At 43.1% G+C, this 13,826-nt stretch overlaps 1 protein-coding gene across 17 annotated transcripts in view; it reads left to right on the top strand.

The window, feature by feature from the left end:
- Positions 1-13,826, top strand: part of DGKI (diacylglycerol kinase iota) — a 427,669-nt gene that overhangs the window by 201,884 nt on the left and 211,959 nt on the right. For all 17 annotated transcript variants that reach the window (XR_008307859.1, XR_008307858.1, XM_053252318.1 and 14 more), the window contains 2 exons: positions 3,751-3,807; positions 4,602-4,667. Coding sequence is in view for 15 of the 17 variants with exons in the window: in XM_053252318.1 (XP_053108293.1) it covers positions 3,751-3,807; positions 4,602-4,667 (123 nt within the window). In the remaining 2 variants the exon portion in view is untranslated. The remainder of the gene's footprint in view (positions 1-3,750; positions 3,808-4,601; positions 4,668-13,826) is intronic.

Here is a 13,826-nt window from a genome sequence, read left to right on the forward strand (position 1 = left end):
GCTTTAATGCTTTACATATGGCAGTTCTTGAGGGAAGATTTTTAAAAATCCCATTTGCTGAACACTTTTGTCCTTGTGGAGATGGAACCATTAAAAAAACAGCACATGTACTGTTAATACATGTAATATAATACTGTAGTTATTATAGGGACATTCATAACTCAATTTTAAACAAAAAATATAACTCCATTTTTAACAAAATTTCCAGGCTGTCTGGATGAATTTTATGTGCATTGTCTTCTCTCAGATCAAGATGATAAGAGTTCATATAAGGTTGCCAAGTTCTGCCTTTAGCCAGTAGACTCCGTCAGGAAATGATATCTATTTGATTGTATAAGAATTATGTTTAATATGTTAGCACCATTCTTTTTAGTGTATACTTATTTGGTTGGATTTCTCTTCTCTTTTCACTAGTATAATATCTGATTGCTTTAACCATCTTATTTCACATATCTAATGCATATATTTGTTATTTTATTTCTACAAGCCCCACAACCACGTATTTTTTTTCTTCTAAAGTCAGTGACTTTAATAAAGACTCTGTTTTGTTCTGTCTGTACTGATGCTCGTGTGGACCCATGGGAATGCCTCCAACAAGACATCTTACTCAAATGTGGTTAGCCCAATTTTTGTAACTTTATTTTTATTAAGGTAGACAAACAGAGGAGCTGTCCTACCACAGAATGTTGATTGTCTGGGTGCATTTGCTGATTCTAGCAGTTCCCAGCAGCAAGTGGCTATTTTTGTGATAGAGCGCTGTGGGCTGCCATCTATGTATGTGCCACTCTATGGTCCTATGCTTTTTATGGTCCAATGCTTCTAATACAGATGGTAGGGTTGGTCCTACACCCTGCCCCTTCATGGCTAATCAGGGGACAGCTGAAGATGTAATGAGGGTTCCTATTCTACTTGTAGCACAATGCATGCTGGGGTAGCTCTTTGGATTCTTGGAGGGCCCAGCTCCTGATTTCAAACATGGAGACCCTGGCTTCCTGCATCGTCTGGGTGCAGTGTTTGTACACCCTAAATGAGATTCTGCTCATCTGTGGCAAATGGGGAAATCTCCCACCCACCCACAAAACCACCCCCAGAGGCTTGTGTGTAAGGACTCAGTAATTAATCCTTCAATGGTTCACAGTGGTGCTTTTTTGTCAAAAGGCTTCCAATTCCTTTGCTGAGTTTCCTAAATATTACAGTGGCCATCAAAATAAAATTCAGTGGTGTTTCTTTTTAAAAAATACTGTCAGTGGTAGTCAAAACATTTTATTATATACTTGTAGAGAAATGAGTTCTAAAAATAGAATTTTGGGTAGCATTTCTTATTGACCTTTACAAACTGTAATGATGAGTTCTGCCTACAAGTTCATTACTGGTGGCATCTGAAGGAGTGACATATGCATAGAGAAATAATAAAAAAGACTCTGAAACAGCCAGGTTAGTTTATAAAAGAAACAAAAGCCAAGGTCAATCCAGGATTTAAATCCCCTTTAAACTTTATCTTGTGGCAACAACTAATCCATCGCCTGGCAAAATGCCCAGGGTCTAGGATGAATATTAAACAATATGATTACAATTTAGATAGCTTTCCTATCTTGGCAAGATCTATAGAAGGGTCAAAAGCTTAACAGTAGTATTTGAGGCTGCTTAACAGCAAGGAATGGGGAACAATGACATGCATTCTCCAGTCCACAAGTAGATCCAGAATATTTGCAGTTTGCCTGATGTTAGAATCCTAGCTCTCATTTAAAAAGCAAAGAATGGAGTTACTAGACTTTGTACTTTGGTATAGCTATATAAGGTGTATTGGTTAGAATGTTGGACTAGACCAGGAGTTCAAATCCCCATTCAGCCATTCACTTACCGGGTGACTCTGAGGCAGTTACTTATCTCTCAGCATAAACTACCTCACAGGGTTGCAGTTAGGAAGAACATAACCATGTCCAGTGCTCTGGGCTCCTTGGTGGAAGAGCAGGATATACATTTAATAAATAAAATAAAAATTTAAAAAATATGCACTTCCAAATATGAAGGAGAGTCCGAAGAGGTTCACGTACATTACCAGATCCATTTTTAAATACTGTATATACCTGAATAGAAGATGATCCGGAATTTAAATGACTCCTTTAAAAGTATGGATTAAATATAGTTTATACTATTTACCCCCAATAGACCCTAAATTTAAGATGACCCCCCAATTTCTAACATCAAAGAACCTGAGGCAGGGGAGGGGGATCTATCTATCTATCTATCTATCTATCTATCTATCTATCTATCTATCTATCTAATTTTTAAAAATCTAGTCTTGGATTCAGGTAAATACAGTATTCTGTCGACTTGGTTTAAAAAAAAAAAGTTTTCATTTTTTAGTTTAATGTCATCATCTGAGGCTCTAGACATTACTAGAGACACATGACTGCCACCGTCACCACTGCTACCTCCTCCTCCAATGACATCTGCCACTATGAAATGTGTCATGAGATCCCTAAGCCATACATTTTCCTGCTCCACTCCACTCTCTTGCCTGCCACTTGTGAGGTTGACAAAACTCACAGGCTGGCATCCTGACTCATGAAACGTGGCCACTCCTAACATCAGCACCCATGCAGCGCTAGCCCCTCTGCTGGTCTCCATGTTTCCGAAGTATGGGTGCTCTTGCACAAGAGTGCAAATACTTTCCAGAGCTTGCCTGTGCTTTAGAAGTGCTCTTTTTGGGCAGAGGAACACTTTGCTTGGCCCTCAGCAACGTGTCCCTGCTTTAACAGAGCATTTACAGAGCACGGGCAAGCTCTGAAAAGTATTCGTACCCTTGTACAAGAGTGCTTGTGATTCAGAAGCATGGAGATCAGCACAGGGGCTCACAATGTGTGGGCACTGATGTTAGGAGTGAACACGCTTCATTAGGATGTCAGCCACTGTGCCATAATGGGACATCACACACCTGGTATAACTCAACATCAGTATGTGAGAGAGCAGAAGGTAAACAGCACCCTCATGTCTAAGACTGTTCTGAGTTCACAGGATATGCAACATATTCATTTAGTACCACAGGGCACACTCAACATATTAGAAGCTATAGTTCAGGGGTGGCCAACCTGAAGTGCTCCAGCTGTTGTTGGACTATTGCAGCTGGGGATGATGGGAGTTGTAGTCCAACAACAGCTGGAGAGCCTCAGGTTGGTCAACCTTGCACTATAGTATCTTCTATGCCAGGTACACTAGAAGAATATGTATACGATTTCCAGTTATTTCCAGCAGTGTGCTAAAGCTTAGTATGTCACCAAGAAGAGAGTTTTAGTTTTAGTATGGTACCAAGCACTCCCAGAAGTATGTATTGTGCATATGTATGCACGCATTGGGCATCAGCCCTACAGCATTTGAATTCTGACAGTATAAATGCACAGCTGAGATGCTCGGGGGGGCACACCTGTGAATGAAAATAATCTGCAAATTGTATGGTACAAAAGCTAGCAAATTACTTCTGGCCCTCTGGCTCATCATATGCATTCAGGACATTATTTTGACTTCTGGATACACTGTTTTTATCATCCATAATTCTAAACATAGACATGTTGATTTTTGTGTGTGTAGGAAGTATAACCTGCTGTGATAACCAAATGAGTTTGGGGAATTAATATAATCTGAGCTTTTGGGTGGTTGGTAGGGCCGGCCTATATCATTATGGTAACAGTTCTATAATTAGTACTTCTTGGTCCCTATTCTGACTCTTATTTTTTGTTTCCTTCATGACAGATTAACTTCCGGTGCAAGCCAACTTTCCGAGAAGGCAGTTCTAGATCTCCAAGAGAGGTGAGTACTTTGTGATTATTGGGTCCCCTTCGGTCTCCTTGGAAGCAGTTATGAAGCATCTGTTGCTTCACAAGAGCCGCCAGTTTACTCTTTCCTTTGTGACATCATAAGAATGGCCAAAGCTTCCTAAGAGCTGCCAGTTCATCCCTTCCTTTGTGACTACCTTCTGCAAGCAGGTCTGACATCATTGGTCAGCTAACTTAGATGCTCGCTTGGGCCTAGGGCCATCGGAAGACTCAGAGCTGAGCCCTGAAGGACTGCCCAGTGCCCAACTTTATGTGGTCAAAAAAAGATGGCAGCTGCCAGTGTGGCCTCAAGGAAACACCCCCAGCCACTGGCACTACAATCAAGGCAATCCCCTCAAACCAGGCCCAAACTGGCCCGAGAGGTTTGTTCCAACCTTGGACAGAACCTGGTCTGGTTTGGTTCAAGGTCAAACCCACTTGAACGGAGTGCTAATGGGTTCTAATTAGAACTAGTTCGCACATCCCTCTGCCTCTGCCCTGTTACTGCCTCACAGTCATTCAAAAGGCATGTAGCATTGCATTATGGGTAAAAGGGATGTCAGCCACCAGTATGGCTGCTGAGGAGTGGTCTGGATTCCTTCCACCCCTAATACTGGAGGAAGTCCCCACTAGTACCTACTGAGTCACTTCCCGAGAGGCCTCTCAAACCTGGAGGGTAGGTCTTCATGTTGCATTATATGACATAGTTTGGAATGCAAAGTTCTAATTTTAATGTAGGTCTATGTCCATTTGTTAATTTTAGCCTTTGATTTTGCTGTCTCCCTGTAGAATTTCGTTCGACATCATTGGGTGCACAGGCGGCGGCAGGAGGGCAAGTGTAAGCAGTGTGGAAAGGTAGGACTCATATCTACAAGGTTTCAAGGTTGGTGAAGTATTTAGTCCTTCAGGTCTCCAGTTAGCTCTTCCACTGGCATTCCGTTAGTTCTCTTTATGGACAAGAAATCTTCCTGTGCTCTGTTCCTTTACCATTTTTCTGCTCTGCTCCGGCCTGTATTCCATTCTTCCTGAATTCTGATTTATCTTGGGGATTTTCTAAAATTCATTCCGGAATTGAAGCATATGGAGTATGCTGCAGTTTTCTTTCCTTTGGTTCACCTGCACCTTTGATTCCCCTCTACTTTTTACACTGGAGGCGCAAGACCATATTGTGCCTGAGTCAGGGTGCCAAATGTCGCTTCTTCCCTTTTTTCAAGCATCAGTGGCAATACCCACCACTTGCTTCAATGTGCGCACCTGCATGCACACACTCACCTCTGCCACCACCTCCACCACCATTGTATGAAGTGCACTGCATGACCCTCCTCCTTCTAATGAGGGTCTCCATTACACTAATGTCTTTCCTCATTTCCTCTTCCACATCCTCCCTCTTGGTATTCTGAGTTCAGTAGCAAACAAGGTAGGAGGCAGTGGCAGTGAACAGAAGGAGGAAGAGGAGGAGGAGGAAGTGGTGGTGGTGGTGGGAGGAGGAGGAGATAAAGAGCTGCTTAGATGGTTGGGGTTGGCAGAAGGAGACAAGTGAGGCAGTATCTTGCCCTGTTGGCACTCTGGTAATTTGCTGCCTAAGGTGACTGCCTCACCTTGCCTTATGAAAGGACCATTCATCCCATTATCAATGTGCACATGAAAAGCAACCTTGGTATAATCCTATGTATGGTTGCATCATGCTTTTTGTACAGTTTCTTACCAGTGTGCGCACACACCCCTGTGAACTGGTAAAACACTACAAACAAATAATCACATTGCAATAGCTTTTTATTTTTGCAGTGTTTTAGTGATCTGCATCATGGGCCCATCAGTAGTATTGGGTAGAGAAAGAGATGTAAATGAATGGAATGAGCAGAATGAAGCATTAATATGAGCATGCACAGTGCTCTGTACAAAACCTGCATATAAACGTTGTTTTAAAAAGTGGGTTAATCGAGGATTCCTAATTAATTGACTCTTCTTCAGAGTAACACCAGCTAAGAACTCCAGCATTTGGAGAGAATTTTGGAAGCATTCCTAGCAGTAATGGGAGAGCAGAGCCACTCTGGCCTTAGCATTGCTGGGAAATAATTCAGCTACCCCCAATTGTGGGGAAATTGGATGATTTTCTGAGCAATTCTAAGACTTGGAAAATGACTCTCCCCTCAAAATAGACTCCTGATCAGTCCCTCCACCCTTGAACTCCTCACTTCCCACCAACCCTTTAATTGCCAGTCCACTGGGGCCATTAGAAGCTGCTCTGGTGCCTATTCTGGGTCCTAAAAGACACAGCTTGAATCCTGGTTATCTATGCTAGTCAAATGGTGGTTAACCAGAATGGTGGTTTGACCAGGATTGCCCTGAAATTCTAGATTCTCACAATCAGCTCCACATGGCTTATTAATCCTGATTACCTTTTTAAACTGTGATTGTGTGAACCCAGCTGTGGAAAAACACGCAGAGAGGCAAGTAATTCAGGCAGGTTCCAGAGAGTGGGCTGGGGTGGACAGTCAGGCAAAGCGAGAACAGCCTGGTGATAGGGGTGTGCACAAACCATTTGATGTAAAACTGGTTCATATCGAAACATGCCAGTTCAGCAATTTGATCGCAGATTGAACCAGGACCAGTTCAGTCTGTGATCAAACTGAACCAAACCTGATCTGAGTGGACCGGATCTACATTGAAGGGAGCCAGCGAGGGTGTTGGTGGTGGTGGTGTTGGTGGGCTGCGAGAAAAGTAACGCAAAGTACTCATTGCTGGCCAACATGGCTGCCAGCACCACTGCTCGCCCCCTCCCCAGCACTGCCCAAGCATGTGGAGGTCCATATTTACCATGCCGCCTGTGTGGCAGTGTGGTTGTGGCCTCCACACATGCCCAGAAGCTGCAACTGTGCCATGGCGGCGTGGACAGCTTGATAAATATGGCTCTCCATGTGCTTGGGCAGCACTGGGAGGGGGAGAGCAATGGCACTGGCAGCTGTGCTAGCAGTAAGGAGTGTTTTACAGTACTTTTCTCACTGCCACCCCCAACTCCTTTGTGGATTTCTCCATCCCTTTACTTGTAAAGGGGAATCCTCACTGGATTCCCCTTTACAAGTGTAGCCAAACCGCTGAACCGGTTTGGTCAGATGGATTGGACTGGCAAGTTGGTTTGACCGAACCAGTATGGCAGCACATGGTTTGGTTTGAATTTGAACCAAACCACGAGTTTTGGTTCATACACACCTTTACCTGGTGACCTGTACCAATAGCCCCAAAAGATAATTGACTTTCCAAGAAGACTTGCTAGCAGTTTGAGCAGCCAATCAGCTGGACAGCAAGCAACAGATGAATCTGAGACATGGGAAAAGATCAATGCCAAGAACAGGCCAGCCACATGTTTCAGTCCTGACATAGGGACACCTGTTCCTTTAGCCCTACAGCCAGGAATCCCTTCAATATAGGAACATAAGAAGCTGCCTTATACAGAATCAGACTGTTGTCCATCTAGCTCAGAATTGTCCATACTAACTGGCAGTGGCTCTCCAAGGTTGCAGGCAGGGGTCTTTCTCAACCCTAGGGAGCTGCCATGATAGAACCTGGAACCTTCACCATGCAAAACAGATGCTCTATCATTGAGCTACAGCCCCATTCCTTAAGAGTTTGCAAACCATGGTGAACCCTGCTTAGCAAAAGGAACAATTCCTGCTTGCTATCACCAGCTCTCCTCCTCAATGAGCCCCATTTTGCAAGGGTCCTTGGAAGGTTGGGTAGAACGCAGCAGCACTGTAGCAGGAGGGAGATGTGTTTCTTGATCCCATCATTCCTTCCCAGGAGACATTAAGCTTACCAGAGTCTTATTGTATATGGTTTAAGATCTAGAGATCTCAATAAAACCTCCCTCTTTGATACCAACTGAGTAATAAGATATTCAGAAATTATTAATTTGGGACTTTGGAAAGCTGCTTAAAACATTCAGTTCATCTTTAATATTCATTGTGGACCCAAGTTCTCTGTTTAGCAAATTGAAAAATCAATTTGCAAGGACCGTGGAAAAGAGTAAGAGTCCAATTATCTCCAAGCAGCATCTTTTTCCTTTCACGTCATCTTATCCACTCAGCCTGGTTTGAATTATTACTTATCTCTAGAGCTAGATAATTCTCTCTCTCTCTCTCTCTCTCTCTCTCTCTCTCTCTCTCTCTCTCTCTCTCTCTCATCATTTATCTTTCAACATGTATCAGTTATATAGTTTATGCAGTTTTTGAAACTTGGCCCTTTTCTGAATCCTGCAAACCAAGTTCTCTAAAAATCAGCTCTCTCCAATGTGGATCATACAAGAATATGCCAATGGCAGGAGTATTAGGATGCTGCTCAAAACAGAGAAGGGTTGGCAATGCCTGTCGCTAGGTGACAGCGTGTTCTGCACTTAGAAGGTCCAGGTTTTCATAAGGTTCTTCCAATTAATGCGTTTTCCATAGCAGAGTTTGAAAAAATAAAAAAGGAATGGGAGTCTTTGGAGAACTAAATTGAAGGCCCCACTGACATGGATAAATGGACGATTAACTTGATCCTCATGAGTTATGAAGAACACAACAACCAGGGCCACTGGTGGAGCCAGCCAAATGGCAGCCTGTCTCCCACCTCACTGATGACCCCGCCAGTGACGCCCGGTGCATGTGACTTCATACACACATGGGCATGCCTGGGGTCCTGAGGATGGAGACGAAATGAAATAAACACAGTGCTGGCTGGAAATGAGCTCTGGAGAGCTGGTTTGGAGCTCTCTGGACCCTAGGCATGCCCAATTCATTCATTCATTCATTCGTTCATTCATTCATTCATTCTATTTCTATACCGCCCTTCCAAAAATGGCTCAGGGTGGTTTACACAGAAAAATAATAAATGAATAAGATGGCTCCCTGTCCCCTAAGGGCTCACAATCTAAAAGGAAACATCAGATAGACACCAGAAACAGTCACTGGAGGTACTGTGCTGGGGGTGGATAGGGCCAGTTGCACATAGGGCCACAGGCACATGACCTGGGCTCTGCAGAGTCCGGGTGAGCTCTCCAGAATTCATTTCCAGCCAGCATTTGCTGGCTGCTGCATTTATTTCACTTCATCCAGTGAGGGAGAGAAAGCGAAATAAATGTACCCAGCCAGCAAACTCTGGCTGGCAATGCATTCGGGAGGGCTGGAGCGGGCCCTCCAGAGATTGGGTTATGCCCACTTGCATGTGACATCACATGGACGAGGCATTTTATGCAGCCCCTCCCATTGGCAGTCTGGGTTCTTTGAACCCTATCACTCAATGGCAGCTCCACCCCTGACCAGGGCCTTCTTCAGACTGCTTGCTCCATGGCTTACCTAGGGATCTGGAACATAGGTTTAAAACTTGTTCGCTGCTGCAGAACTGCAGCCAGAATCACCTGCTGTTGTACTATACCTAGTATGAACACAGGGGTGCTGGAAATAACCAGCCAAACCATGCTCTGGATAATCAGAGTAAAAATGTGTTCCATTTTTTTTATATCGCCAAAGGGAGCCTTCCCAATTTTGTTTGAAGCCTCTTTGTTATTTAACATGATTTCTTACATTCTTTATGAGCCCCATAGTGTTAAATAACAAAGAGTCTTCAAACAGTAGGGTGATCTCTTTTGTTGCCAACGCCTTAGTTACTCTTCACTGCTTTTCATTAATGTGATTGATTTGGAAACTTCTTCTTTCCTAGGGAAAAGGAGACAGTTACTGAGATGAAGTAGTGTCCAAATGAACGCAGTACAAAAGCATTTTTAATGTAGTACCTGGTAGAACTGCCAGCCACATGGTTTCAGGAGATCATCAGTCACATCTGTGGTTGTAACTGGAATGGCTAAATATTTGAATGGATATAAATAATGTGGATATGAATAATCCCTGTAGATCTGCAGGCCTCATTGTTGGGGTTAACCTTATCTTATGCTTCAAGCTAAAAATGGATTATGGCTAATGCTAACCTTGTCTACTTGGATTCATCTTAAATTGTTACTTCCTTCGCATGTATCACTGGTGCTCAGGAAGGGAGAGGAACTGGGATTTCCTGCCCCATTTCTTCTCCCAGTCTGGTCCAGTTTAACCCTTTAATGACAATGCAATAATGAGGATAATTATATGTCATTTTTAGAACAAAATAGTTCTTCCATCCCCAAGCAATTGTAGCCCCACTCCCAATGCCCCTGAGAGACAGTGTGGTGTACTGGTTAGAGTGTCAGACTAGTACTTGGGAGTCTCAGTTTCAAATTATGTTCAAATTCTGAAACTCCCTAGCCGGTTGGTCACTTTGGTCTAGTCATTCTCTCTCCGTCTAACCTACCTCACTGGGCAGTTATAAGGATGAAACTGGATTGCAGGAGGATAACCGTGTATGCTTCCCTGAGCTCCTTAGAGAAAGAGTAGGATAAATGTTTAACAACAGCAGCAGCAACAACAACAATAATGATGATAATAATAACAACAATAATAATAACAACACTGAAGTTAAAAGAAAAATCAGGAGTGATATCAGGAGAGTTAGAAAAATCCTCAAGTCCAAACTCAATGGCGGGAACACCATACAAGCCATAAACACCTGGGCTATACCTGTTATCAGATACACTGCAGGAATAATAGACTGGACCCAGGCAGAGCTAGAGAAGCTAGATCGTAAGACCAGGAAAATAATGACCATCAATCATACTCTGCACCCCCGCAGTGATGTAGATAGGCTATACCTCCCTCGCAGCTCAGGTGGAAGAGGAATGCTGCAAGTCCATCAAACAGTAGAGGAGGAGAAAAGAGGCCTTGAAGAATATATCAAGGACAGTGAAGAAGATGCACTTCAAATGGTCAATAACATGAAACTATTCAACACCAATGAAAGAAAGCAGGCCTACAAGAAAGAACAAGTCAAGAACCGAGCAGAAAAATGGAGAAATAAGCCCCTGCATGGTCAATATTTGCACAATATAAGTGAAAAATCAGACATCACCAAGACCTGGCAATGGCTTAAGAATGGCAACTTGAAGAAAGAAATAGATGGTTTAATACAAGCTGCAAAAGAACAGGCACTAAGAACAAATGCAATAAGAGCAAAAGTCGAAAGATCAACAACAAACAGCAAGTGCCGCCTTTGTAAAGAAGCAGATGAAACAGTGGACCACCTGATCAGCTGTTGTAAAAAGATCGCACAGACTGACTACAAACAAAGGCATGACAAGGTAGCAGGGATGATACACTGGAACATCTGCAAAAAATATAAGCTACCTGTACCCAAAAATTGGTGGGACCATAAAATTGAAAAAGTTGAAGAAAATGAAGATGTAAAAATATTATGGGACTTCCGACTACAAACCGACAAACATCTGCCACACAATACACCAGATATAACTGTAGTGGAGAAGAAAGAAAAACAAGTCAAAATAATCGACATAGCAATACCAGGGGATAGCAGAATAGAAGAAAAAGAAATAGAAAAAAATCACCAAATACAAAGATCTACAAATTGAAATTGAAAGGCTGTGGCAGAAAAAGACCCAAATAATCCCAGTGGTAATTGGCGCCCTGGGTGCAGTTCCAAAAGTCCTTGAAGAGCACCTCAACACCATAGGGGCCACAGAAATCACCACCAGCCAATTACAAAAAGCAGCTTTACGGGGAACATCCTATGTTCTGCCACGATATCTATAATAACAGCAACAAAATTGATAACAAAATTCAGCCATTCCAGGTACTTGGGAAGGACTCGAAGTCTGGATAAAACAAACCAGTCAATAACACTTGTCTGACTGTGTAAACAAGGAATAATACTAATAATTGAAAAATTAAAATAGTGTCCCTACCATAAGGTGCAGTTTAAAAATGCTTGCCCAGTAAAATAAAAGAACATGAGCCCAAAATGTGTGTGTGTGTGAGAGAGAGAGAGAGAGAGAGAGAATGAATGAATGAATGAGGGTCCACAATGTCATGGTGCATTTGGTTTATTCAATTTCTATACCGCCCTTCCAAAAATGGCTCAGGGCAGTTTACACAGAGAAATAACAAATAAACAAGATGGATCCCTGTCCCAAAAGGGCTCACAATCTAAAAAGAAAGATCAGATAGACACCAGCAACAGTCACTGGAGGTACTGTGCTGTGGGTGGATAGGGCCAGTTAAAAAACCATATGCCTCTGTGTGCGTGCTCTGCATCTGTAAAGCTTTCACTGGTAAAAGGCACCAACCTTGTTATGGAGCCTGTCCTCTTCTTGTGAGTTGGTCAGTGTGAGGCAAAATAAACTTCTGACTCCCAGACAACTGCCTGGAGAATAGTGTGACTTCATTAGGGCTGCCAATCTCCAGGAATCAGCATCAATCTCCAGGAGCATTTCCATACAGAGCATCCAGCTCTGGGCGTATCCAAGGAGCGAAGCCACTTCGAATTAGACTTGCAGAATTCGGGAAGCAGACCCTCCCCTCTCTTCTCTGAATTTTCTTTTGTGTAAGTTCACACAGCTTGCTTCTGGGTTTTGCTTGTGGCCAATGGCTTCCTAGAGGAGGTGGGATGCCATGCTTCCCTTTCCCCCAAGGATTTAATAATTAAAACAACCTCTGATGAAGTCCACACAGACATGCTTCTGCTTAATTGGTCTGTGGATTGGACTGCCTGTTAGCTATCAGCCTTGGCTTTCTATTCCCCATCTCTCTCTCTCTCTCTCTCTCTCACACACACACACACACACACACATTCAGACCTCCTGCAGTGTCACCTCTGCTTTTGGAGCCCCCTTCCCAGCATGGATTGCATGCTCATTTTCTGCAAGGAAAGCCCTCTTCAAACCCTCTCTCCTCCCCAGATCTACCCCCTCCAAAAACTTTCAAAGAACAAAAAGGTAGTTATGCTGCCTGAAAATTGATTTTTCCATTCTTTGCCTCTGGGCCAAAGGTAAGGCAGCTTCCTCTTTGCATTTGACTTGCTCTTATCATGTTAATGTGAAGACTTTATGTCAGTGCCTGGCTGCAGCCCCTCCAGTTTATCCAGAACACTAAAATACAAGATTTTAAAAAACTTGGGCATAAATTGGGTTGAAGTGAAACTCCAAAGAGAAAGCCTGGATTCTGTGTGAAGTGCTCCCAAAGATCTGTCATTGTCTTCACGGTAAATCTGGCTGATATACGAACACACACACTCCCTTCTGGTGGAGATTTGAGGTACAACCCCTGTCTGGAAAGGCTCCTGGTGACTGTTGAAAGTAATCTTGGATGATTTGTTGTTGTGATTTTCTATTGTGAAAAATAATAGAAAAATATGGGGGTGGGGACCATTTACAGGAATAGCTTCAGCCAGAGCTGACAACTGCAGACTCTGTAAATTGCAAGAGCTAACCATCCTTTCACTGGATCATTGACATTTCCCTATCTTCCCCCCGCATCTTCCGAAAATACCCATCTTATAGGCTTTTATGTGTGTGAAGAAACCTAACCATGCAGGTGACAAACTGCCTGTGTTGACTCAACTGAAGATGTTTAATAACAAAGAGGTGGATAGAAGGATTACAGTGACTGGGTTCAGGCAGTTCAAGAAGCCCGCCTTCCCCCTCCCCTTATGTAACTAGCTAAAGGCAAAGCTTCTTGGTTTGCTCACCAAGTTTCCCATACCAGCCAAAATGGAAAACTAGTTTAAACCATCTCAATATTTTGCTCTTGGGTTGATATCCTCATTTGTAGGGATTGCTTATCAAGCCAAGGATTCTCAACCCTTTTGCGTCTACGGAGGGGTCTATGGGCAATGCTTAAGGATCTTGGGGATCCATAGATGCAAAAGGGTTAAGAACCCTTGGCTTAATAAGCAATCCCTACAAATGAGGATATCAACCCAAGATCAAAATCAGCACATATATTTAAGGCATCAGTAAGAAAATTAGAGAAGTAAATAAATTCTCAGGATAGTAATTTTCAGGAACTTTATTCTGGCACACCAGGAAGCAAATTTCATTCAGTGCAGCAGAGATTTTCCACGGACCCCCTGGATCTGCCCCCTGGACCCCAGGTGAAGAGC

Source organism: Hemicordylus capensis, chromosome 5 (assembly GCF_027244095.1).
Source record: "Hemicordylus capensis ecotype Gifberg chromosome 5, rHemCap1.1.pri, whole genome shotgun sequence".
Classification (NCBI taxonomy): domain Eukaryota; kingdom Metazoa; phylum Chordata; class Lepidosauria; order Squamata; family Cordylidae; genus Hemicordylus; species Hemicordylus capensis.